The 27,869-nt window shown below is 39.8% G+C and overlaps 2 protein-coding genes across 7 annotated transcripts; one reads left to right on the plus strand and one right to left on the minus strand.

Moving 5' to 3' along the window:
* The first annotated feature begins 559 nt into the window (after positions 1 to 559).
* ELMOD2 (ELMO domain containing 2) lies at positions 560 to 18,526 on the plus strand. Of its 6 annotated transcripts, none has more exons than XM_036314192.1 (10): positions 560 to 672; positions 1,742 to 1,890; positions 3,839 to 3,867; positions 4,981 to 5,078; positions 6,893 to 7,022; positions 7,702 to 7,734; positions 9,372 to 9,505; positions 11,506 to 11,574; positions 12,610 to 12,743; positions 14,927 to 18,526. In XM_036314192.1, exons 2-10 carry the CDS (start codon positions 1,749 to 1,751, stop codon positions 15,070 to 15,072), a joined length of 915 nt encoding a protein of 304 aa, XP_036170085.1. In that variant the 5' UTR covers positions 560 to 672; positions 1,742 to 1,748; the 3' UTR covers positions 15,073 to 18,526. The 6 variants fall into 6 exon arrangements, with proteins under 6 accessions (XP_036170085.1, XP_036170089.1, XP_036170090.1 ...); XM_036314196.1 differs by lacking the exon at positions 14,927 to 18,526 and adding an exon at positions 12,832 to 12,930; XM_036314193.1 differs by lacking the exon at positions 560 to 672 and adding an exon at positions 679 to 1,134.
* Positions 18,527 to 20,140: 1,614 nt separating this feature from the next.
* UCP1 (uncoupling protein 1) lies at positions 20,141 to 25,638 on the minus strand. Its single transcript, XM_036314746.1, has 6 exons — positions 25,513 to 25,638; positions 24,230 to 24,428; positions 23,574 to 23,768; positions 23,366 to 23,467; positions 22,468 to 22,648; positions 20,141 to 20,316 (listed from the first exon to the last, which is right to left on the minus strand). Exons 1-6 carry the CDS (start codon positions 25,636 to 25,638, stop codon positions 20,202 to 20,204), a joined length of 918 nt encoding a protein of 305 aa, XP_036170639.1. The 3' UTR covers positions 20,141 to 20,201.
* Positions 25,639 to 27,869: the final 2,231 nt, after the last annotated feature.

Consider the following 27,869-nt stretch of genomic DNA (forward strand, 5'->3'; position numbering starts at 1 on the left):
ACATATAGGATTCTCCTTATCTGCCACTGATTAGCCACGAGCAAGTTATTAAACGTTCTGTTTCCGCATCCGTAAAGTGGGACCATTCATAATTACAGCTGACCTTTGAACGTGGGGCTGGGGTCCAATATACAGTAGAAAATCCACGTAGAATTTAAGTCGGTCCTCCGTATATGTGAACGGAAGGTGGAAAATACACGGAATGAAGATTCAATGTAGGTGAAAGCGCAATGATAGCTATCAAAAGCACTTCCACGCCTGGAATGTAGAAGCCGCACACGGTGTCAGCTTGCTCAAAAGACCGCGAGCGAAGGATCCAGAGCAGCCCCAGGTGAGACCAATCTGCGGGGCGGGGCGTGCCTCCAGGTAGCCGTTGCTAGGGAACCGTCTAGCGTCCTTTCAATACTTGCACGCGCGCGCCAAAGCAACTCTGCTCGACCTTCTTGCGGCGTTAGCAATTGGTGGAGCACGGACCAATCAGAGGAGGTCGGGGGGCGGGGCAGGGCGGGCAGTGTCTCGGGTAAGGCGTTCCCGTTGCCTCGCTCCCCGACTTCCGGGTCACAGTGCTAGTGGGGAACGCAGTGCGAGTAGCGTCGTTTCCGTTGCCGGCTGTTTGCAGTTGGGGAAACCGAGGCAGACTCCAGCTTCCCCTAGTTCTTCCGCTCCTGTGAGGTGGCTGCTCTTTCTTTCCTCTCGCCCCGTGCTGCTTCCGTGCGGGGGCGCGAGCCCCGCGGTGTCCCACAGCAGAGCCGCGGGGCGCCGGGCCGGCGGGGCTTTGTGCGAGCCGTTCCCTCCGCTCGCGGGCAGCGATGGAGCCGGGCTCCGAAACGGGCCCTCGGCGCAGCGACTCCCCGGGTCTGGGGAGCTCAGGCGCCGCGAGGCTTGCTCTCCCTCCGCTTGGCAGTTCCTTTGTCTCGATGGGTCACGTTCACGCTCCAGTTCAGCCCATCTCCGATGAGCACCGTTTCTGCTCCGACCTGCGGGGATTTCGAAACTGACAATCTCACAGGCCCTGGTCTAGAGAGGATGTCTAAGTGGGAATGTCTAAGGCAGGAAGGAGATGAGCATTTTTGTTTATTGTTAAGTAATTACTCACTCGCATTGCCCCCATCGCGCTTCATTTAGGAGTTGAAGGTTTGTCTTATGACATAAAGATTCCGTTTTATTGTGGGCGTAGTTAATTTCCCTCTAGTAATCAGTCCTTCGCCTGTTGGAAGGAAAATCAAGACTTAGCCAGGATTTGATCTACTCGGTGCTCAACTTGTGTACTTGAGTTTGTAAGCCATGTGTAGTGTTTTTATTCGCTGGCATCACCTGACAGGAATAGATCCACAAGAGATCAAGAAAAGCTTATTCCTTATAATAACAATTCTGATACATGGGGTATTTTATTTAATTGTTGTTTAGTTGGGTTCCTTTTGTTCGTGAACTGTTGAGCCCCAAATCTCAAAGAATGAAAAATTAAAATAGGGAACTGAGAACTTTAAGTAAGTAGTTGTGATTTGACAGTAATTTTTTTTTTTTACAAGTGATAAATTGGTCATTTGACCAGCCATCATTTAATCTAAATAGTATATATTACACCTGTCATTGTTTCCTTAGATTCCTAAAACACTTCTACAGTGGTATAGCATAATAGATATTATAAATTTGAGATTTGGTAAGTTGGATAAACTAATTTTTTTTCCATTTTAAAATCCAGTTTAAGGTAATTAAACCTGTCATATATTTCTTTCTCCAGGAAAAAAATGTTTATTTCCTTGTGGGACTTCTTCTATGGGCACTTTTTTCGATTTTGGATGAAATGGCTCTTACGACAGATGACTGGAAAGTGTGAATTGCAGCGAATTTTTGATACCTATGTAGGTGCACAAAGGACACACAGGATAGGTAATGTTATTTGAAAAAGAATAATTAAAACTAATGAATTTTTTACTCTGAATGAATATTTTTTTTCTCAATATTCAGTGACAGATGCACTCATTGTGTGTCTTGATCAAGTCACCTAAATTCAGTTTTATAATCGTTGGAATCTAGCATTGAATCCTTTCAGCTCTAAAACTACATGGCCTTGCAGAAAAAGAAAGGGATTATTATTTAAGTTTCCCATCTGTGCGAACAATTATTTTCTCTGGCTTCTGAAATTCATTAGTTGTGCCTTAGATTATAGTTTTAACCTATATTTTAGAGAAAAATCTCCAGACTTTTATAAGCCCTTTGAAATTTTCATCCAAGTGATGAGAAAGAGTATCTCTGTCTACATCCATTTTTATGCTCAGCGTCCTTCGTCAGTCTTTTATCTCTTAGGTAATGCATGAAAGAACAATACTAGGTATACAGTGATCCCTAGGAATCATTATTAGACTCACAACATGCAGTGTTTAGAACTCTAGCTAGCCAGTAGCCACAGGCGGCGATTGGGCACCTGAAATGTGATTTGAGCAGAAGCATAAACTATGCGCGAGGTTTGAAAGACTTCATATAAACCAAGATTATAATTGTTCATATTCATTATATGTGGAAATATTTTGGGCATATTGGTTTAATATATTTTGGGTATGTTGGTTTAAAATAGTAAAACGTATTTTATCTGTTTCTTTTACTCTAATGTGGCTGCTCTAGAAGATTTTCAAGTACACGTGTGGCACACATTTTGGCTTGCATTATGTTTCTATTGAACAATACTGCTCTAGTACCTTTTGAAGTTCATCAGCTTGCAATGCATAATTGAAAATATTACTTTAAATTAGAACACAGATGAGTGACAAATACGGTGGAGGTCGTTTCTCTTTGGCCAGGGTAAAGGAGGCCAGCGACCGGCCGCAGTTGATGCTCACTGTGTTGAATGGAAAACCATGACTTAACCAGGCTTTCTTTGAATTGAGCAAGGGTGCTTCAGCTAAGCAATCCACCCCGGTAAGATTTGGGGAGTGGGTGTTGGTATCCAAGGCAACATGAAAGGATGACAGACATAAAGAGAGAGTAAGCCTCGGGGCAGCTGGATGATTGAAGTTTGTTTACTTCCTTACTTTTCTCACAACTTTGTGGCTGACTTAAATTATTGCCTGCTCTTTTGATTTGCCCTTTTAACTGTTCTGAGAACAAAGTACCTCTTGGTAAGAAATCTTGGCAGCATTGGTGTTTTATAGTGTGTGTGTGGCGGGGGAGGGGGACATACGTTAATGCTTTACTTTGTGGCAAAAGCATTTTTCTGGAATTTTTCAAATTGCTAAGAAAAAAAATCTTTAAGCAAATGTGCCAGAAAAAATTGTTTACTAAACCAATAAAAATGTTACTCATTCTTATTGAAATAGAAAACAAGAATGAAGAAGCTGTGTTGCTATTTGGTTTGAGGATGGGTAAATAATCTAAAGTCTTTTCATTTTTGCCACTGTGTTGTTGTTTGATTCAGTTGCTAGCTCCTGAAATGGAAACGCTTACTCCTTCAGGCTAACAAATGAAGAAAATGTAGTAGAGAGCACTCTCACTTTAGTCTTACCACGAGTTTCTGGGACAGGAGCTGTTCCGAGGTAGCCATGTGTGAATTTGCAGTGGTTAGTACACTTGGAGGTCTGCACAGAAACAGATGACTGGGGAAATTAGGTCGGCCTCACCTCTGTGCCTGTGGTATGTTGTGTTGGATTGAGGATTTTGGAATCATCTAGTTGTCTGTAAGGATACTGTAAGGATGAAATTTTTAAATGTTTGTTATGTTATTCAAGTAAAAGTATTATCTTCTAGAAAGTAATGTATTATTGACTTGATATTTATACTCTTTGACTATGGAGTAATTTACAAACAGTATTTAAGGGATAACATCCTTTTTTTTCCATTTCAGAAAATTCCTTGATGTACTCCAAGAATAAGGTAGGATCATATCGAGGTGATAATTCCAGAAAATTTAATTGCAAGATAACTTTTCCTTTAAAAGGATGCTTCAATTTTAGAATTAATTATTAATGTCCTACCAGAAGAGTCTTTGCTGTATAAAGTATTGAGTGAAATTTTCCCACTTTAGAAGTAATTTTTAATTGTTAAAATATTTCCTCTGCGTGTGTGTGTGTGTTTGCGCGTGCGCTATTCATGCACAAAGAAGGTATTTGAATAATTTGTCCTGTTCTTAAGTTTTTGCTTGTTTATTTTGTCTCAAGACTTGATAGTTTGGGGGGAAGCAAGTCTTGGGGGAAAACATTCTTTTAGGCTGTGTCCTTAGGATAGGTTCTCATGCACTTACTTGTTTGATGGAAGGAAGGATCCAGTGGACATTTATAGGTTGTATTATTTAAGAAATCTGTTTGTTTGCATAGAACAAAGACCAGAGGCATATATGCTACTCTGTTACCGGTGGCTGTCACTGGTGGTAAGATTACAAGATTATTTGCGTTTTCTTCTTTGTGTTATTCTGCATTTAAAAATTTTCTGACTTCTGCCTTTAAAATTTTTATGCACATATATATATATTTTAATATATTTTATTGATTTTTCATAGAGAGGAAGGGAGAGAGATAGTTAGAAACATCGATGAGAGAGAATCATCGATCAGCTGCCTCCTGCACACCCCCTCCTGGGGATGTGCCTGCAACCAAGGTACATGCCCTTGACCGGAATCGAACCTGGGACCTTTCAGTCCACAGGCTGACACTCTATCCACTGAGCCAAACCAGTCAGGGCTATGCATATATTTTTATGTAATTTTTGAATTTTATAAGAAGTGTCTACTTCATAAACACACTGTGGTGGTAGCTCATTCGCTAAGAGAACCTGTTCATTTTCAGTTAAGGAAGTCTTCATCTGAAACATGTTGCTTCTCTTTCAGTTAATTAATTGGTTGAGTGATTTAAGCCCTACTGAAAATTTGAAACAAATTTGGTTTCGGTTTGCATTTAAAATCTGCATTGTAGAGTTGACTAAATACCTCAAAATTTACTGTTCTTTTTCGGTGGGGGATTTTTCTCAATCAGCTGTTTATCACATCTGTAGGTTTTACAGAAAGCAACACTTGTTGTTCAGAGTGAAGTGGACAAGTGCATAGAAGATATAATGAGAGAAAAGAATATCAACCCGGAGAAGGATGTCAGGTATGCTGTTTGGCAGTGTTCTTTTTTATGATGCGCCTGCATCCTGGGAATGTGGTGATCACACGCAGTTGGAAAGCGTTAGAGCTGGAAGGGCAGTGGAGAGCATCTGATTCCCTGCTTTCAGGGGGTCCAGAGAGGAGAGTGACAGAAACAGATCAAACGCCTGTATCTTTTGGTTCCCTGCCCAGCACTGTTGCCTATTTACCACCTGCCTTCTTTAAGGTAACTTACCATTACCTTCCCAAAGTTACATAACTGCAGCTGCTATGTCCTTCTTCCTTCAAAGATCAGTTGCTCTGTCCTTCTCCAGGAAGGTCCTCCCTGGCCCCCCCCCCCCAGTCTGTGTTAGGGGCCCCTGCTCTGTCCTGTCACAGAGCTCTCCATCATAGCATAAGCCATTGTACTGCAATCATTGATTTACTCTTGTTCTTCCCTAATAAATTTTAAGTTCCATAAGAGAAGGACTTGACTTATTCCATTTTTGAGTTCTCAGGACCAGTACATTGACTTGTAAGTATTCAGCAATTTGTTCTTTAGTCAGCATTTTCTGTGTAAATATAGAGGAAGGAGCATTTTTTTAAATATGTTTTATTGATTTTTTACAGAGAGGAAGGGAGAGGGATAGAGAGTTAGAAACATTGATGAGAAAGAAACATTGATCAGCTTCCTCCTGCACACTCCCTACTGGGGATGTGCCTACAACTAAGGTACATGCCCTTGACCGGAATCACACCTGGGACCCTTCAGTCCACAGGCTGACGCTCTATCCACTGAGCCAAACCAGTCAGGGCAGGAGCAATTTATTTGGGCTGGAACAGGGAAGGGTACCGGAAAGAACTGAGGATAGTGCCACAGAAGAGGTGACATTTGAGCTGGACCTTATTGAATGGGTAGGGAGGACATGCCATGCAGAGGAAGAATGCCACCTGGGCACAAGTGCTGCAGTATCTGGGAATGATCGGGAGTCTTTGTAGCTGGGGCATTGAACTCGTGCAGAGTGGTGGTTGGAGGACTGGAGTGCTGGACTACATCTCACACTGAGGGGCAGATGTTGTTCTCTGGGTTTCTTTTTTTTTTTCTTTTTCTTTTTTTAAGCAAACAAGCCATATTATCAGATACGTATTTTGAAGAAAATAGAAATTTGGGGATGTGGGAGGCTGGCAGAAGGAATAAGAGAGAACAGTTAGGAAACTTGACTCCTTCAAGTGAGAGATGACAAAGCTATAAATACATCAGCATAAATGAATATATGATGATAGCTGTGAGGGACATTTCAGAGACAGAAAGGATGAGGGTTGGGGATCTTTTGATGTATTGGTGCAGAGAGGAAAGTCAGAGCTCGGAGGGTTGTAGCTTGGGGAACTACTGATTAGTGAGGTCATTAATAGGGTTAGCGACTTGTTAAGAAAAAGCATGTTTCCTCGGGGAGGACAAGCTGTTGTATTTGGGAGAACTGAGATCACCTGTCCTGGACTTGTTTGTTATATGCGTATTCTTGGGAAATTCGGTCTTTTGGTGATAATTGGCCGTAAAGATTTGGGAATGTATGAGATTGCCCAGGAAAAACAGGAAAAGAAGACACAGTTACCAAGCTTGCGCTTCCTACCATGTCTTGTCCTCTTTCTAGATCGTGATTTATTATACGCTTCCTGATACTTTATATTAAGTTTTGTGTTTAAGGAGGCTATTGATGCCTATTGTATTAAACTGTAAGCTAGGAAATGGTTTCTAAATAGACTTATGAACCACAAGCTATGGAAGGCATTATGTTATTGTGAAGGAATGATTTTTTATAATAATTTTGTTATTTTCAGTTTTAAAATATGCATGAAGGCATGCTTACTGCAGATATCCGGTTACAGACAGCTCTATTTGGATGTAGAAAGTGTGAGAAAAAAACCGTATGATTCTGATAACCTGCAACATGAAAAGCTGCTTCTCAAGGTAAGTTTTGTTTTCTGCATTTGGAGTTAGTGAACACTGCAAAAATAAATCAGCTAGTAAGGTCTGTGTGCAAGTTCTCGAGGCTTGTACAGCCATCCAGTGTCATTGTCCCTTAGAGAATTTTGTTCTGTTGGTGAAAGATTTTTAGTTAACTCTTTTTGTAATTTTCTGATAAGCATCATTAAAGTATATTCAAATAAATATTATTTTAAATGCTTTTAATTCTGAAATAGATTATAAATATGTAAAAGAAAATCTGTTAGTAATTTAAAGAAGGACCAGATAAAACCCACTCTAATCACTGATTTAGCTTCAGAGCCAGCAGAGTCTTGCCCTGTTTTAAAGCAGGGTCACAGGTCTTTGCATTTTATTTTGGGTAGTAGGATACTTTTATTAGGAGCCCTTTATTCAACAATGCCTGAAGTGGTAGTGAAACAAACAAAAAAAAACATATTTCTGTTCTCAGATTTTCATAAACTTATCAATTTTGTTCGTCTGTTTTGTTTGATGATGTGTGGTGTCAAATTTAGAAAATGATTAAGTTTTTTAAACTTTATGTTGCTATCTAACACTTGAAAGCTGTCTTATGTTATGTTATGATAGATGCCTGATATTTTATCTCAGTTTTAAGGAATATATTCAGTTAAAACCAAGTCATATTATTTTCTTTCTTTTAAAGCAAAACACCCTCATGGACACGGACAACAGTATGGTGATTACCAGAGGGAAAGGAGGCATGGATGGGATAGAAGAGGGTTTAGGGGAGATAAATGGAGAGGGAAGGAAACTTGAGTTGGGATAGTGAACACACAGCACAATAGACAGATGATGTAATATGGAATTGTACACCTGAAACCATTATAATTTTATTAACCAATGTCACCCCAATAAGTTCAATTGAAAAAGTAAAAAGAAAAACCAAGGGGGGGAAACACAGTAGTTCACATGCAACTAACTGGTAAATCTGCTCCCCATTTTGGGAGCAGGGTAGTTGATTAAGGAATTCCTAATCTCATTAATTAAACAAATCATAGAAACTAACCAAAAAGCATATTGATATTAAATATTGCACCTTTGTTTTTCCTTTAAATGGTTCAGATATTCAAGTCAAGTAGTTCTACTGGGAAAGTCCTAGAGTATTCAAGTTTCTGTTCCTTAACTAGGAAAACCTTCAGTGAGATTATTGAGAGAATAAAATTAAGATAGTGGCCATTAAGAAATAGGATTAGAGGAAAGACCATAGGCAATTCCATTTAACTGAACTAAGAAAGGCCAAAGGAAAAATAGAATAAATGAAACAATTAACAATTATGATTGCCTAGATAAAGATCTTAAAGTAAAAAACATGAGAGTACAGATCTGGCACTAAAAATGCTAAAAAAAATTATTAGCAATCTTTAGAAGTGATATAGTAGACTTAAGGAAGAGGTCCCACAAAAAATTAAAGCTATGAAAGTTTATAAAATAGTAATCATATGGATTGAATACTCTCTGTATTACTTCTTCATAATTCCAATCTTAGAATAGAGCCTACTTAAATATATAGTATCAAAGGAAAGGGCCAAGTACATAACACTATTCTCATGGAAGTAGTTTACCAATTCTGTTATATAATATATATGTACTAGAGGCCCGGTGTACAGATTCATACACCAGTGGGGTCCCTCAGCCTGGCCTGCAGGGATCAGGGGATCAGTGGACCTCCACGCTACCACAGCCCCGCCTTACCCGCCAGCTTGTCAGGCTCCAGGCTGCTGTCCGCTTCAATCCCTCACAGCACGAAGTAGTGCGTGAAGTGGCAGGTGGCCAGGGAGGAGCTTGAGCTGTGCCTGGTGCGCACTCGGGCACCCAGGGGGAGTGTCTGCGGGAGAAGCTCTCACCACAACAGCTGTGCTCGCCAGCCATGAGCAAGGCGTCTGGCACCCGTTGGTCAGCTGAGCAGCGCTTCCGCCTTGAGAATGTACTGACCACCAGGGGGCAGCTCCTGCGTTGAGCGTCTGCCCCCTGGTGGTCAGTGCGTGTCATAGCTACCGGCCGGTTGTCCAATCATCCAGTCGCTTAGGCTTTTATATATATAGTTACTTAGCAAATAAAGACATCTCATTGTTTTAGATTTCTGTGTATTTGTTTCAAAATTTTTATGTCTTTTAAGTTGGAATAAATATACTACATTTTTATGATAATTGAAAAGTTCTCTAAACATAGTCTTTGTCAAACCTATAATTTGTCTACAAAAATTGTTTAATTGAAAACATTTAATTTATTAGTTATATCAGCTATGAGAAGGAAAAAATCTTGGTAACTTAAGAATATCACTATTATTTGTAATATGGAAGCATGTTTGTACAGCTTTGGAATCTTTTAATGCCCACGAAAAAATTGAAAGCTAGAATCTCCAAGCAATGGGCTGACATTGGTTTCCAGGGTGATGATCCCAAAACGGACTTCAGAGGCATGGGCATACTTGGATTAATCAACCTTGTGTAAGTGAAAATAAACTTTCTTTTCTTCTCTAAATGAAATTACATGTAATCTCCAATTTAGTTTCCTATTATCTCTAAACTTTAATAGCTGCAGTGCTAAAAGTATTTACTAATGTGTTGACAACAATAGGAAGACATTGGAAATGTACTCATGTATGTGTGTGTGATTTCTTTACTTACCAATACCTTTCTTCTTCCTTTCTCTTTCTGGCCTCCCTTCTGATACCTCCTATGGAATTATTTACACACTTTTATTATTTTTAATATATATATATATATATATACACACACACGTGTGTGTAGATAGATAGATAGATAGATTGATTGATTTTAGAGAGAGGAAGGGAGATGGATAGAGAGATAGGAACATGGATGAGAGAGAAACATTGATTGGCTGCCTCCCGTAAGCCCCACACTGGGGATCGAGCCTGCAACCCCAAGCATGTGCCCTGACCAGGAATCAAACCATGACCTGGTTCATGGGCTAACACTCAACAACTGAGCCACACTGACTGGGTTTTTATTACTTTCTTTGACCCTCTCGCCTCTCCCCTTTTGGCTGTCTGATTCCATTTTGGGAAATGTAACCAGGTAAAATGATAATGAAATCTCTTTACACTTATTCTTTACCATATGTGGCAAGTGATCTAAATCTCAGGCTTTCAGAATCTGTATGGAGTCTCTCTCCTTTTCTTCTTTAATACTTATGCTTGGGCACATATATATGAAATTGCAAAATATGTAACTAAAATCACAATTGATAGCCAGAAATATTCTAGAAAGTAGACTAGAAGATTACTTTTCTCCTATAAGGTATGCAAATGAAGAGATTCTGGTGTGTGGGTCTATCCTTGAATTGTGATTTATAGACGGCAGAATACCTGGAATGGGAACCCTAATGATTAACAAGGTTCTTATAGTTACTATAAAGAAATTAGTCCTGAAATTGAGCTACATTATGGTACAATTGAGGAAAAGTAGAGAAGGGAAAATCTGGTTAGAAATTTGTATACTTTATGAAAATTTCAGTGATTGTGCTCTAAAATTTAAATAAAACATGTAAATCTTCATCAACATCCAGTCAGTCATCATATATGTCCATGTGTATGACTCCTAATGCACTATGAGGTGATTCAAAAGTTGAACAGGCTCTGGCTGGTTTGGCTCAGTGGATAGAGCGTCGGCTTGTGGACTGAAGGGTCCCGGGTTTGATTCCGGTCAAGGGCACATGCCCAGGTTGTGGACTTGATCCCCAGTAGGGGTCATGCAGGAGGCAACCAATTGATGATTCTCTCTTATCATTGATGTTTCTACCTCTCTCTCCCCCTCTCCCTTCCTCTCTGAAACCAACAAAAATATATTTTAAAAAGAGTTGAACAGATTTGGTCTCTACATTTAAGAATTCAGAGGTTGCATGAGTTCAAGCCAACAGGATGGATGAGCCTACAAAGAGATAGCTTTATCTGTTTCTCCTAATACTTCTGTGTTTTATGGCCAGAATTTTAGTTATACCACAGATCAAGGTGGATTGTTTAGTGCAAAATGGAGTTTATTGACATTCTTCTAATTGCACTGAAAGTAGTATTAAACAATACAGGCTTAAGTTGTCATAGAATGAATAAGCCCACGTGAAAGGAAGAATGTCCTAACAGGTGCGCATTGACTATTTTATAGAAAATTTAGAGCAAATAAAAAGAACTCTAGACTTTTTTAAAGGTAGATATAAAGTCTTTTGTTAGTTTACTTATATGTTAAAAATAATCTTAAAGCCTTGTCAAGGGTCTGTGGCCTGTGTTAGAGAGGCCTGATAGTTCAGAATTAAATTTTGATTGATTCAACAGCATTCTGAGTCACTGATAAGATTTGGGATGGAAATTGATTGGGGTGATTGTGGCAGTACTAGGACTATCATTTTGACAGTAACTTTTTAAAATTGCTTTTGTGCAGCTCCAATTTGAATGACTTCTGTTAATTTCATTATTTTTCATAAACTTTTTTAGGTACTTCAGTGAAAATTATACCAGGGAAGCTCATCAGATTCTTTCCCGTTCAAATCACCCAAAATTAGGGTAAGCCAGATGTATTAAAGAAACTATAAGCTCTCTAATTTAAGTTGGTTAGATCATCTCATTTGAAAGTATTTTGAGTTATTTTTAAACAAATTTTGTATGTATTTAAATATTTTTCATCACAAGATTTAGTTTAAAAATGGGGATAAAAGACCTTTATTAAGATTTTTTGCGAAATAGATTTGAAAATAGACATAGGAAATAGTTTTGAAATAGGAATAGGACTATGAGAAATAGCTTTGAAATTTGTGCCATGAAATGCAAATTGAGGTCATATTATTAGCTTTATCATATAATATTATTTTATTTTTATATTCCAGTGATACGTATTTTTTAAAAAACATTATAACAATATTACATCATAAAAATAAATATCCTGATAATAAAAAAGTCAGATTACCCAGTGTATTTTAGAAATCAATGAGAATATATATACTAGAGGCCCGGTGCACGAAAATTTGTGCACTCGGGGGGGGGGTCTCTCAGCCCAGCCTACACGCTCTCACAATCCGGGAACCCTCAGGTAGGGTCCAGTCCCATTGCAGCATGGCTCTCCCCAGGCCTGTGGACAGTGGGAGGGACCGAGAGGCCAGTCCGATGGCAGCATGGCTCCGTTCCCACAGCTCCCTCCCGCCACCGCACCGTGGGCATCCGGGACCCAGGACTGATGTCCGCCGCGCCGGCCAGGACCCTAGCCTGGTGTTCGGTCATCTGTCCAGATATTTTAGGTCATGATGGACCCTGGCTCTTTATATATTAGTATAGTACTCCTTTTGGTTTTTTAAGGATTTTGGTTTTAGATATTCATATGACCAGAGCTTTATTTTTATTTCTTCAGTTATATCCAGACATCAACAGCCTCTAAAGAACAAATTTTTAAAATCTATTCTGATTATTTTTCTTAATATGTAGAGATTATTGTAAAATCAGTACTGTGTTAGAAATGAATCAAAGCAACTAATTCCTTGCATAATTTCAAATTTATTTAATGAGCTATTTGGCTAGCTAGTATAACTAATAATATTTCTGACATAGGTATTCTTATGCAATAGTTGGAATCAATCTGACAGAGATGGCTTATAGCTTACTGAAGAGTGAAGCTTTGAAATTTCATCTCTACAACTTGGTTCCTGGTGTACCAACAATGGAACACTTTCATCAGTTTTATTGTGAGTATTAAAAGGAGATCATTCTAAGAGAATTTTTAAATCATTAGGAAGATAAAATGTATAATTCCTCTATCATTTTGTTATTTAGGATCTTTGGAAAAATGGAAAATAATGGAAGATGAGTTCCCTGAAGTATTTTGTATTTCAGTTTCTTTATTTGCTGATTAAAAATATTCAGTGAGGCAGTTTTTTCACATGTATGCAAATGTAGTGTTTATGCAGTTTTCTGTAGGTATCCATCTTTTAATCAACTATAAAATGAACTTTCCCTCTTGAATACTGGTTAATGAATGCTATTGACTATTTGCAGATTATTTTGTTACTCTTGTAAGGAAATTCAGTTTAAAAACATCTTTTCCGATCCTTTCCTCCCCCTCCCCCCAGTTATTTCAAGTCCAGGTTGTCTTGTTTTGGTTGGGGCTACTTAACAGATTTCCCTCAAGCAGTCATATTACCATTATTCCATTAACTTTTATTTTGATGACATTTGAACATTGACAATTTAATTGCATAAACTCCATCTTCAGAAGATATTTCTCAGAAGCAAATAATTCAAATCCAGCTTAGTTTTTATGCTCTACTTTTCTTGATCTTTTTGTGCCTTTAGAATGTCATTTGCATGTTGGCAGAAAACTACTTTGGTATAAACGGCCAAATTTTAACTTCAACTCCATGCTTGAAGGTGTCATCCAGATCTCTTTTTCCCACAGTCTCCCCTCTTTATTTAATCCTTAATTCCAGGATTGTCTGCTTCCTAAATTTCTTTTGTGTTCATCTCCTGTTCCCCATCCCCGCTGTAACTGTGTGACCTCAGGCCTTTGTTTCTAAGTCCCTGTATCACCTTTTCACCAGTCTTTCTGTGATGACCTCTGGTTCTTCTCCACATTGAGGGTGTCGTTACTTAAAATGGAAATCTAGTCATTCTACCCCACTGCCTACAACTTTCCAAAAGGACCCCCGACAAGGCCCTGCATAATCCATGCCTGATCACCTCTCCTGACATATGCCACACACCAGCTCCCCGCAGACTAAAGGTTAAGCACATGTCCTCTGTTATTTGCACAAATATGTCATGCTCTCTCATGACTGGACCTTTCACCCAGCCTGGAACAGTTCCTGCTCCCTCCATTCTTCCCAGGTTTCTCATAGTCATCTCATCAATGTCAGTTTAGATGTGACCTTCTGTGGGAAGTCTTATCAGAGACTCTGTTCCTTCAGTTATCCATTTCTTTCTCCATTATTCATCTTCCCATGAAGATGGGTAACTGGAGCATCTTTGGCTACTGTGGACCCCAGTGCCCTCAACACCAGCATCTTGTTTGGCTCGGGTCCAGGATGAGCATCAAAGTAATATCTGGAATAAAAAAGTCATTATAGGTTCAATTTAAATAGGGTTTATGAGTGCTTTTAAATTCATACTTTTTGTTATAAATATACTTATTTTAATATTTATTTGCATTAAATACTTTCAACATGTTCAGGGTTAAATTAGCGACTGTAATGAAGACAGAAAAATAAAAATATTAAGCCTATTTAGAGCTTATGTATTTTCTTAAAAATATATTTTTATTGATTTCAGAGAGGAAGGGAGAGGGAGAGAGAGATAGAAACATCAGTGATGAGAGAGAATCATTGATTGGCTGCCTCCTGCACGCCCCACACTGGGGATCGGACCTGCAACCCCAGGAATGTGCCTTGACCGAGAATCAAACTGTGACTTCCTGGCTCATAAGTCGAAGCTCAACCACTGAGCCATGCTGGGTGGGCATATAGTTTATGTATTCTTTTTAAAGAGAAGTTGCTGATAATTCATTGGAAAAAAGTGGAAATATCTCTGAATTTTAGAAATCAAATAGAAAAGAGTTTTTTTGTAATTTATCCTTGTTCAACATTTTCTTGTTTCATTTTTGTGTTTCAGGGTTCTCTGGGAATAATTTTTTTTCCTATTCTCAAGGTATCATTTGACAGTATTATATCTTTTAAGTTTGAGGGTTTTTGTTGAAATTGCTGTTTATTTTGAACATTCTTTTAAAATGCCTCAGGTTTCTAGTAGTTTCCGATGACTTATGATTATTATAGACTATGGAGTTCAATGGATGTTTATATACTTTTACAATGAGATGGTTTGGATGTCACTATTGAGCATTATGTGTTTTGTTTTTGTTTTTGTTTTTTAACTACAGGTTATCTTGTATATGAATTTGACAAGTTTTGGTTTGAAGAAAAGCCAGAAAGCATTATGTATTTCAACATATATAGAGAGAAGTTTCATGAAAAGATTAAAGGACTCTTACTGGATTATAATGTATCACTTACTTTAAAAATATGAATCATTCCTAGTATCTTCTATTTCTACCACATTTTGCACACACAACAGAATTTATATGTTGTAATAGAAATTATCTGATCAATTACACTACGTATATATAATTTCCTACAGAAATATTTCAGAAGTTCTATTTAAGAAAGCTAGTGGACAATCAGTGTACGTTTACAGTTGTTTATACACTGTCCTCCAAAGGTACCTTATCCTTCCAAAGATCCCCTTTGTGGAGTCATAGGAACTATAGTTTGGAACTTGGGACTTAACCCATTTAGTATAAAAGTACAAATCAGGTATTTGTATTAAATTGGTTGATTAAAATGTGTAAATATCAGTTTTCACTTTTATGTGTTGTAGTTATCAAGTTGGTATCTTTGCAAAGCTCTTAACATGTTTTGTTTTTGAATTTGGAAGTAATTGTTCTTTACTTTCTTTCTCTTATTTTATTTGTAGGTTAATTAGGGGAGAGAGTGGTTCTTTGTGGTTTTTTCATTTGACTCTCAGTCACATGTCAGTGTTGCTTCGTAGCAACATGTCAGAGAGGAGGAAGAACCTTTTTGGTTTGCCTGACTACTTAGCATAATATATAAGAAAACAGTATTGGTGACTAGCTTTTTTGTTTTTAAATACCACACTTTGAAATATTGCAATGTTATTTTAAAGCTTAAAGACATTTTCTCATATTCAGTCTTTGCTTTTTGTCAGTTGTAGAAAAAACCTGAGTTAATACTTGGTATGAAAACCTTTTATGGGGTTTCTCTACCTGTCTGTGTTTATGAAAAGAGATGTATTTGCTCAGAATATCTTGATTGTATTCAAAGGACAGTTGCTGTTTCAATAAAGCTGTCTTTGAACTTAAACAAAAAGAAAACTTAAAGCTTTATAAAAATCTCAGTTAAACGTCATTGGCTTATTTTGCTTACTGTTAAATCTTGCTTCTCTGCTTTACTCCATAGTGTTCCCAGTTGATGATGTATGAACTGTATGGATATTCTCTGAGTTAGCAATTCGTGGGATTCTAAAGTAGCCTGAGGATGATGATTGTGCATTTTGTACAGCTTTATCCTCCTAAAGTAGCAAGCGTGTTAAGGATTACATAGTGATGAGATTCTAATGGGAATAGTTTGTTCTGCCTATGTTTTTGACATTAGTTCTCATAGCAGAGCTAAAAGAGTTTGAAGATGGGTTCATATGATTGTAAATTCTCCTTAAGTCCTACAGAAACCTGTCCGTTAGACATAATTTAATCTAAAACACGACGACAGTTGGTACATCCTTTAATATGGTCTATAGTAAGTGTTGAAGGACTAGCTCTTAAGTGATTTATCAAGACCTGAGACTTTCAAGTATTGTTCATGCTTGTTAACAAACCTCTCTTCAAACTTGCCAAAGAGAAGAGTGGTAAAAATATTCAATTGGAAAATAACAGATGTGGTGATGTAAGGAAACCTTTGGAGCAGCGGTCACCAACCGGTGGTCCGCGGACCACGGGTGGTCTGTGAGGTCCAAAAGGTTGGCGACTGCTGGGATAGCACATTAAAAGTACATGCATTAAAATTGTGATTTTCTCAACAAGATAAAACGTTTTAAAATTGCATTCATTTTATTACAATCATGGCAGTTTAGCTATTCAGTATTACAGGAGTTTAAAAATTGGTTTCTTGTAAATATCTTAACTTGATTTTTTAAATATATTTTTAATGCTTTATCATCCAACTAGAGTTCTAGTTGTAGTAAAATCCCAATAAGGATCAAGTGTTAACCATTAAAGTTCCTTTTATCACGGGGTTTACTATTACATGGAAAGTAATTCTGTTAGTCTTTGAATTTTTATGTTGAAAATACTTACCTTTATATTTTAATCTTTCAACAGCTGAGATCTTGAACTGATTTAAATCTTTGTCGGTATCTTAATAAAAGAATGACTCAAGTATGAAAGGAGAAACTTTTTAAGTAGTTTAAGTTTTTTCCTTTCTAGGGAGAAAGAAATGTTTTTCATAATATTTTTATAAATGTCATTAGCAAGTTTCCTCAATATTATGTTCTTTAAATCCACCTCTATGTGTATAGCATAGATATTGTTCTTTTTTCTTTTTTTGCTTAAGCTAATCAGTAACCATTTCAGATAGCTCTATATTGAGCTGGTCTAAGCACCCCACAGATTCTTAGGTTTGACAGTCTGGAAACCAAGCTGAGTGTCACTGGTTGTAAATTAAAGTGTGACATGTGCCTTCTGGCTTTTAGGTGAGAGCGACATAGATGAAGAGAGAAATGGGATAATTGTGTCTGCCTTCCTCCTTTTCCTTGCTGTCCACATATATCATGTTAGAAATTTATGTAGTTTTAAAATCCATGTTGAGAACCTATCCCGTTTCTGTAATCGTAACTACCAGGGTAGTTATAGAACTGAAGTAGCAGGAAAATTATGATTGTTTTAGCATGAGTAAAGTGAATCAGTGTTGAAATGAATTGTTGTATGTGCTAGATTGAAGAGAGTGTGCCAGTGACAAGATAGTCTAAAAAAATAATTAAGTGGTTGTAGTTCAGATATATTCTGAAAGACAATCTTTTAAAAATGGGAGAAATCAGGGGATATCCGTGAACCAAGACCAACCTTTTTTTGTATTAAATGTGATATAGTTAGATAGAAAAATCAGTGTCTTACTGGCACCGTTTACAGTTTAAAAACCCATCCTTTTATTGAGAAGGTCCATCCTGAATTTTTCTGTGTTAAGAGCTACTTGAATTTGTATGTATTTTTCTATGTGAAAACATACGTACTCTTCATTCTTATTCCAGTGTTCACAGTGGTTTATGTACATTTCTTCCCTTGGTGTTCAGTGAGGTAGAACTTGCTCAAAGATTGCACATTACATGAGTGTGAAAAGTGAACACTCGTGGCCAGAGCAGGAAAGATTACATGTTGTCATGGCACTGAAGAGAAGAGGTTTGGCTTGGAGAGCAATAATTCTTATTATCCTTCTTGAATTAGTGAAGCAGCTATTTCCTTGGGATAAATTGTCCACCCACCTTCTCCATGAACAAGCTGAGGAGGCTTAATTTCCATTTTCATATTTATGAACCTCTCCACATCTGCTTTTTTTTTTTTTTTAATCATGAAAATTAACAGAGTTGTTAAAAATCTGGGAGGAAAAAATCATAAGTAAACTTTATTTTTCCTGGCTTCAACTTTTGACAAGAGAAAGTTTAAATGTAGTGCAGGTAAGACCCAAGTACTACAATATTATGATAAAGCAATTTCATATTTCTGTTAAACTCTCCAACAAATATTTAAGCACTGGCTTTCCCTGCAGGAAAAACTACTAGTTTCCAATATAAAAAAATAGATTTTTGTTTACTTTGGGTAAAGCAGCTAATTTCTGTGTAAAAGCAATAGTTGAAATATGATGTCATTGTGTTTGGAATGTTGTGAGCAAATAAAAAAACATGTTGAAACTATTGTACGCCTTGATGTTAATACTTCTGCTCTCTTCCCATCCTCCCATCTCTTATTGAAGTCATTTATGTTGCTGCAACATAAATGAAACATGGTTATTTAATCCTTTAACCATGTTTTTATAGAGTAAATCAGAATACACAGAATTCTTTTTTTGTGACTTTAGCTTTAACTCATCTGCTAACTACCTGTTTAAGAAGTTATTGGATAAGAACAATTTGGGCTTCCTGGCTCTTCTGCTGCCATTCCTTGTTTTACCAACATTCACATCATGGGGGGTGCCACCAACATTCACATCATGGGGGTGCCAGAAGGAGAAGAGAGAGAGCAAGAAATTGAAAAACTGCTTGAAAAAAAAAGATAGAAAACTTCCCTAACTGGTGAAGGAAATAGATGTACAAGTCCAGGAAGCACACAGATTCCCAAACAAGATGAACCCAAAGAGGCCCACACCAAGACACATCATAATTAAAATGCCAAGGGTTAAAGACAAAGAGAGAATCTTAAAATCAGCAAGATAAAAGTGCTTAGTTACCTCCATGGGAGCTCCCATAAGACTGTCAGCTGATTTCTCAACAGAAATTTTGTAGACCAGAAGGGATTGGCAAGAAATATTCAAAATGTTGAAAATCAAGGTTACTCTGCCTAGAAAAACTATCATTTAGAATCAAAGGACAGATAAAAAGCTTCCCAGACAAGAACAAGCTAAAGGAGTTGGCTCTCATACTTCTTTTAATCTCGTTTATTCTTTCCCTACTTCTTTTGCATTCAGTGTGTAGGCATGAAAAAGGTTACTACAGGTTTTAATGACAAACTTGGCTTTGCTGGGAAGAGGCCCTGAAGATTCATTTTTGCCTGAGTCCGCTGCTCTGTCTAACCAAAGTTACCTCATAGCTCTAAAATTCTGTGATTCTAGGAAAGATGCCATGATTCTAATAACAACAATGCCCAAATGGATATAATGTCTTACATAGAACTTGTTACAGATGTCATAAAACATAGACAAATTTTTAAACTCTACTAATAACAAGGTAAGTGTGTGCCTCTTGATTCTATAGACCTTTGTATGGAATGTTGCTCTACACAAATATTGTAGGGAACTTCAACTCTTACATGCACGATAGACCCAAAAAGACAAACTTTAAGAGGTATTAGCAATACTTTATTGAATATATTCACTGACAACTGGGTTAGTATATAAAAAGAAAACAGTAATATTTTCTTTTATAACTGCTCATTTTTAAGTATTTATAAATATAAAGGACACTTCACTCAATGTTCCTTTTTCATCAGTTTGAATTATAACTAAGGTGTTCAAGTTTCTCATAATCATAAACCACCTCCCTTCTCCATGCACACACACACACACACACACACACACACACACACACACAAAATGGTAAATCAAATGCAGTAACTTATCTGGACATTACATTTGCCAGAGTGAGTCCTGAATGTCTTGCTTTCCCCTCCTTAAAACAGAATAAAAGTCACAAGAAATAAAAGGTATTAGTTTTCAGTTGGGTGGGGGGAGGGAGAATAGTTGACAATTTTCTACTCTACCAGAATTCCTTTATCTTTTTAGGCTGAAATAATGGGAATAGCTTTTTGCTTGTTTTTTAATCATCCAGTTGGCAAAGGCTCCCACTGGTATGTCCCAGCCTTTTCCTGAAGACGCTCATGTGGCGCCGTCCACGGGCTGTCCTGACTTCATCAACTCTCGTTTCAGCTTCTCAAAGGACACATACATAATGACGTTCCAGGATGCCAGTCGCAAGAAGGAAGGTAGTAACCTGGAAAAGTGCACGTCACTGGTGTGTTAGTTTGCTTGACATTCTCAAAGCTATTATTATACAGGCAGCTTTGTCACTCTTCTCAAATGAAGATGCTTAAAAGTACCTGTTCTTTATCTGCTGCCTAAAATAAAGTGTCATCTATTTTTTCACCTATACTGCTTCAAAACAGCTATATAAATACATTCCTACCAAACCAAAGCTTATCTCCTCCTTTTTCATAGCCTTTCCTTCTTTTTGGAGGGGAGGGGAAATTTTTGTTTTGTTATTAGGAAATGATTAAAAAATGAAGTAAGAGGAGGAAGCAAAGACCATTTTCTAGAGTCGAGAAATTAGTGCTGTGTAGATTTTGGCAATTCTTATCCTTAGAGAGACTGCCCCATGTCTAGGGGGGTTTTCTTGGTCTTTCTTTTTTGGTTGTTGCTCTTTTTTAAGAATTCTGCCAAACTCTGCAGAACAAATCATTGATTTTGAATGCCTGTTTGCAGCAATGAAATATTCCAAGAGAAGATGTCATCAGTTAAATCTGCCTTGAATAAAATTTTTAAAAAGTGTGGCTTAGTGGTTGAGCATCAACCTATGAACCAGAAGGTCATGAGTTTGATTGCTGGTCAGAACACATGCCCGGGTTGCAGGTTTTGATCCCTAGTAAGATGTGCAGGACACAGCCATCATTGATGTTACTCTCTCCCCCTTCCTCTCCGAAATCAATAAAAACAAACAAATAAAACTAACCCAAACAAAGAGCTAGAATATTTTTTTAAGTGATCTGGCCTACAGATATCATCCCCAAAGATTTTTGGAGCGGTCTCTTAATATATTTCTCCTGACTCTTGGATGTGTGTATATGTGTTTTAATTAAGGTATAAAGTATGCTTAACAAATTTATTAACCATTTTAAGTGTATGATTCAGTAGCAGTAAATACATTCACTTTGTATGCAACCATTATCATTATCCATCTCCACAACTTTTTTGTCAACCCAAACAGAAACTCTGAACCCATTGAAAAGTAGCTCATTGCCCTGGCCAGTGTGGCTCAGTTGGAGCATCATCCTGTGCACCAAAGGTTCGCAAGTTCCATTCCAGACCAGGGCACATACCTAGGCTGTGGGTTCAATCCCCAGTGAAGGAGCATATGAGAGGAAACCGTTCTTGGGTGAGGACAAAACAACAACAAAAAAAATAGCTCCCCACTCTATATTCCTCTCAGCTCCAGGTAACTATATTCCACTTTCTGTCTCTATAAATTTGACTATTGTAGGTACCTCAGATAAGTAGAATCATATAATATTTGTCTTTCTGTGTCTAACTCATTTTATTTAGCATTACATTTTCAGGATTCATCCTTGTAATATGTAGTCCCCCAAAAGGTTTTAAATTTGAAAAAATTATTGTTTAATGGCTGATGTGAATAACTGGCATATCCACTTAAAGTTAATTTTATAATGTATTTCATTTGTATTGTATCATAAACATTATGGTGAAGTGGAACCTTTTGTATAGTGTGTATAGTGAATTTATGTTTATCTTATTAGGTTTAAGACATTGCCTTACAATATTTAAGGTTTATAGAATTTTTTTATTTTACCACTGGTATAATCCTTGTTGAATATATCCATAAATTAGTTGATAATATATTTTCTTAGGAAGGTCATTTCCAATATAATATAATATTGCTTTATGGAAATGTGATCCACTGTACAATACATTTCTATGTGAGTGTTTTGCATCACTTTTCTAAATCAATGACAGTGATTTTTCTCTAGTTTTGCTTTAATACAATCTAAGCCACAGTCCATTAAATTGAAAAAAGCAAATACTGTTTTCTCAAAGTCCTCTATTATGCTTTTCCTTTGCTTTGTAGTTCTTCCCAGAGAAGGCAAAATACTGTCTATACATTTCTAATAGATTGGGACCAATTACTTATGTCGAATAAGCCTCTGATCAAGGTTGAGAAAATTAATTATAATTTTCCTGCACGGTGGAATTGGTAGATGAGAGAAGTCTATGGCAAGGAAAAGGAAACACTAATTATACTGCATAGTAGACTATGTCTGCTCTGCTACATCAATTGTTTAGCGGAGACAGCGTTCCGAAGTGCGTCGATAGCCTAAGCACATCATTATAGATACAGAAGATCATAACCTACCCCTTGAAAAAAGCTGATGGTCCTTCCTTAATGAACATTGTCATTGCGCAGTTGTGCGCACTCTTGTACTGTCCTGGTGTGGAATTTACAAATCTGGTTTTCACTACATCCATTGGCGAAGACAGGAGCGTTGCACAAAACCCAGCGAAAACAGCCGACATAAAGTGGCAGGGTAGGTCATCTAAAATGGATCAGTGGAACAGGTCAACATCAGACTTTCGGGAGTGGCTACTAGTATTTAGTTATCAGATCACTGTAAACCTGGAAGTCAACACAGGACGCCTTAGAAATAAATACAATAAAGAAGATTATACTTATAATGGAAAATGGTGGCAAATAGTACATGCATAGCATAGTGGATTGTGTTTTAGGAAAATATCCTGTCAGTTTTCTCTGTACCTTTAGGGTCTGGCATAATGCCTGGTATACAGGCATCAGATACTTGTTTATTAAAGTCATTGTCCAAGGAGAATCTCAATGTCTTGAGAACCTGTTAGAATATTAACTTTAGGAACCTATTTGATGGCTCTACATTTGGATGAAACTGATGATGAACTCATGTAACTAGCTCATTTGGATACAGTGCAGAATGAACTCACTGCCCAAGTCCTGCTATATAAAGAATAAGATGCTAACAAAAGTCCCATTTGTATTAAATGAGAGTAATGCTGACATAAGAATATAGTTGCATTTTGGTTTCATTGCAAAAATTTGTTGCAATGAAACTTTTAAAACTTAGGGCTTTAGTCTTTTTCTGCTCCTCAAAAGTTATATATATGTGTGTTCAAAAGTACTTCAAACTATTACAATTAAGGGATTCAGTAGAATGTGGCAAGAGAAGCTCCAAGATGAAATTGTAAATGTGCAGTCCTGTTTGTTACGTCACATGGGAGGTTACCTGCAAGGATTTCATTTTTCACAAGGGTGTCCTTCATTATGTCGTACGCTACTAGCTCTGTACAATTGATGGTGACATTTCTTGCCAAATTAGGAGTAGTTCCTGAGGAGATGAAAAAGAAAATGTTTAATAGCTCCCTTATATGATAAGGTGCTAATTGGATATGTGTGTTTTAATGATTTTAAAAATCCACCTCGGAATTAGTTACCTTTCCAAAGGCCCGACAAGCCTTCAGTTGTTACTATAATTCTGTAAGCATTGTAAGTCCCAGTGTAGCGAGGTTTCGGACCATAGAGATGGCTCTGTGCCTGAAGTCTGACCTTCGCGACCTCTGTGGGTTGGCCAATGAACACAGACACTCCTCCAGTCGTCAGCCCAGCTAAGATCTTGCCTCCTAAATTAGCTGTTGAAATCCACAAGGAAGGAAAAAAATCAAGCAAAATGAAAAAACCATCAAGACCCAAAATGCAACTACATGTCTTTTTAATTTTAGTGGTTAGTATTATTGTATCTTTATATCTTTTCTACTTCCCTAATACCTATGCATGTGTGGGTCATGCGCTACATACATGCTAAATCATAGTGGGGCAAGAAGACTTCAGAGCTGAAATTCTTTTAAAAAATGAGGATTTTCAAGAAAAAAGAAAACACGATGCCTATTTAAACAGTGGCTTAGTTGTTTCCTATATTTAGTTGTTTTTTTTTTTTTTTCAGGCTTTTCCTAACTGGGGGGAGGCACTGGTTCAGATACTGAGGTTTGCTTGCCAGTTTGTTCTGAAGACCCCTACCCTGCGGGGAACAGTTCTGAACAGAGCTGGGCACAGCGCGTGTCTGGCTGTGGGCCCAGGAATGCTGGTCGCTTACTTTCTCTGCCCTCGGTGAAGTACTCCCGGGCGGTGTCATAGAGCCCGATCCTGAGAGAGGCAGAACTGATTTGTCTCTGCAGGCCAGCAGGCAGTCCGTTGTAGAGCTTCAGTGGCCCTTCCGTTTTTGCCACAGTGATGACTGTTCTCAGGACGCCTTTATACTTAGGGGCACCGGAGTTCGGGCATTCACCTTGAATCTGGGAATGAGAAAGGAAGGGTCAAAGGGAAGGTAGGTTGAACAGGGGATCCTACCCGGTGAGAAAATGGCAAAGGCTGGTATCAGGCTGTCCTCTGTGGAGAGACCTTAAGCCAAGACTCTCTCCAGTGTTCCTATTTGCAATTCCTCTTCCCTTCCCAGCAACAGCTCCCCTAGCTATCCATTTATCTGTCTGTCTTTCTATTTCTCTGTTTCTCTAACAGCTACCACTATATACTTATGGAGCAAGACCGGCCACAATGTACTTTTGAACATCCCCCCCCCCCCCCCCCGCCCCAATGAATGCTCCAGAAGGCAGGCTGGGAAGATGCCCCATTGAATCAAAAATGGAAGAAGACCCCTGCCATGTGGCTCAGTGTTGAGCGTCCACCTATGAACCAGGTCACGGTTGGATTCCTAGTCAGGACACCTGCCCGGGTTGAGGGCTGGCTCCCCAGTGTGGGGCGTGCAGGAGGCAGCTGATCAATGATTCTCCCTCATCACTGATGTTTCTCTCTCTCTACCTCTCCCTTCCTCTCTGAAATATATGAAAGGATGGAAGAAGAAAGAGCTTGGCTTGCCTACTCCAGAGGGCTGACATGCTTCGCTCTGAAAACACGTAGTGCCCCCCTAACATTTGGGGTTAGTCAGTGGTTCTCAACCTTCCTAGTGCCGCGACCCTTTAATACAGTTCCTCCTGTTGTGGTGACCCCCAATCATAAAATTATTTTCGTTGCTACTTCATAACTGTAATGTTGCTACTGTTATGAATCGTAATGTAAATATCTGATATGCAGGATGTATTTAGGCGACCCCTGTGAAAGGGTCATTCGACCCCCAAAGGGGTCGCGACCCACAGGTTGAGGACCGCTGGGTTAGATAATAATCATTCTCCGTGGCCCTTGTGATTTTGCAGTTAATCTTGGAAAGGTTCCGGTTTCCCACCCTAATGCACCCAGTCCTGTGACAAGACCAAACTGGTGTGGAAGGTGGCCACCTGCCCTACCTCCCTTTGCTCAGGTAAATCCACGCCGGAATCAGATCTCCCTGCCTGAGATGCACCCCCTCCCCATCTCGCTCCCTACCTGTTGCCGGACTTTGGCGGTGTCCAGCGGGAAGGTGATCACATCCGCCACACAGGCCGCCAGTCCGGCTGAGAAGATCTTGACCCCCATGGTGGGATGCGCCTCGGCGGCTGTCGCGCCCTCCATCCTCGCTCAGATTGCGGACCGGAGCGAAGCGCTGGCGCCGAGGAGAAGGCTGCCGTCTGTCCGGAAGGTGGAAGTTCAGTTCTCTCTGCCCCTTTCCTCCCGTCCGCTCGGGCAGCAACCCGCTCTCAGCCCTGGGGAGCCCGGGGGCTGGCAGCCTGGTGGTCCGGGCGGGCACAGCGGGGAGGAGGAGCGCAGGAGTGGGGCCGGGTCGGGCGGTGCCTCCCTCCCCACCTTCTCCCCAGGAACACCCACTGCGCCCGGGCTGGCAGCGCGCGCGCCCTGCCCTCGATGGGGGACTTATGTAGCCGCAGCTCCGGGCTGAGCCAGGCCAGATCTCGAAAGACCCGGGCTTGGGACCTGCGGGGCGGGCCCTGGGGCGCTGAGACCCTCCCACCCGCGTGCACCGTCGGCTTCTGGGGAGCCTCCCTTCACCCAGAGAGCACTCAGAGCGCACCTGGTGGTCTGCGCCCCGCGCGCGCGGCTCGAGTAAGGCGCACCGGTAGCTGGCACCCTCCGTGGCTTCTGTCACCGTTTGACTGCGCCCCAGGGCTGGGCAGGGAGCAGCTGCCTCCCCCCCACCCCCACCCCCGAAATAAGCTTAATCTCAGTGATTCTGGTACAAGGTCCTGAGGATCTGGGGCTGTGCGAGGCAAGAGGGGGACCCCAGGACCTTTGCAGGCACTATCTAGGCTTCCCTTTTACTAGAAACGCATCCTCCTTTCTCCTCTCTAACCACCAAATCCAGACCTGGAAAAATCCCAGGCAGAGACCAGGAACACCGAACTTCTCAAATAAATTTTCGTTTGAGCATTTTCTTTTTGCAGGAGGCTGTCCAATGAGACAGTAGACATGCAGGAAGCAGCTGGTAAACTGCTGAGGTGCTATATGACGTGAGGTGTCACCTGCTCCTTTTCATTTCTTAGGAGGGTGAGTGGAAAGGCCAACGCAGGCCGCTGGGCTCCAGGTGCAGCTCTGCTGCGGGTGCCCCCCTGTGACCCTGGGCCAGTCACCTGCACTCCTAGAATGTGGTTCCAGAGCCACCCCAGGTGAGAAGTCTGCTGCTAATGTACCTGGAGTGACAAATTCAACATTGTAACCGTGTTCGTCATGGGAGAAGGAGCTTTACCTACTCCTGTCCTTGTGCCCAGATCTATTTGTTCAGGCACTTATTCTTCTGGTCCCCCAGCAGGAGGAGCATAAGATGCTGCCCCAGAGAGTAAACCCCCCCACCCCCCAGACCCCCACCCCCGTCCTCTCTAGGAACAGGTTGTGCCCTGTGCGAGGAGCCAGTCCTCAGGGGCTTCCCGGGAGGCCGGGCTGGAGGGAGTGAGGAGACTGGAGTTTCTCCTCCTCAAACACCTGTTGGAATGAAGAGCCCTGGAGGCAAGTAAGTGAAATTTTTGGATTTGGACACAAAAGAAGGCTCGGCACATTCTGAAGGGGAAGCAGAGTAAGTTAAAGGTTGTTTTATTGCCGGGCCAGATGGCTCAGTGGTTGAGCATCGACCTATGGACCAAGAGGCATGCGATTCCTGGTCAGGGCCCATGTCGGGGGTTGCGGGCTCCAAACCCAGTGTGGGGCGTGCAGGAGGCAGCCGATCAATGATTCTCTCTCCCTCTCCCTTCCTCTCTGAAATATATATGTATGTATATATATTGTTTTGTTTCCATAGGCACATGTTTTCATGTTTTAAAAAGACGGCGTATGACAAATTAGAGGAGAGGGTGAAATGGAAGCTATTAGAAGGGGAGGGAATATGAGGAATATATCTGCTAGAAAGTAGGAAATGTTGTAGTCCAAAGCAGGTAAGGACAAGTTAGGAGAGGGGACAGTTATATTTGAGACTGTGAGAAGAGAGCCAGCAAGAGCCGCTGGGTTACTAACAGGTGTGGTCGGTCGGTAAGAGACTTCTCCAGGAGCCAGTGTAGGTCGGTGGTGACTGAGCACCTGAGAGGCTGGGCACAAGGCCCATTCTTGGGGTCCAAGAAAAAGCAGAAGTCAGAAGCCTCAGGAGAGTTCTCAGGATTTAAGACTCTGAAAATAGTTCTGATTCCAAGGGGCCTGCCAGCTCTGGGAGAGGTGCTGGGAAGTAGGCGAAAGTTTGCCTCAGGTTGGAGAGAACAGTAGGGGAGAGGGTGGTGTCCCCAAAGGGTCAGACTTCTGCTCTTCTGGCACAAAGAAGGGAGGAGGTAAAGAATAGGTCAGTGTGGGAAAGGGTAGCGGGTCTTCCA

This window comes from Myotis myotis, unplaced genomic scaffold, assembly GCF_014108235.1.
Source record: "Myotis myotis isolate mMyoMyo1 unplaced genomic scaffold, mMyoMyo1.p scaffold_m19_p_6, whole genome shotgun sequence".
Classification (NCBI taxonomy): Eukaryota; Metazoa; Chordata; class Mammalia; order Chiroptera; family Vespertilionidae; genus Myotis; species Myotis myotis.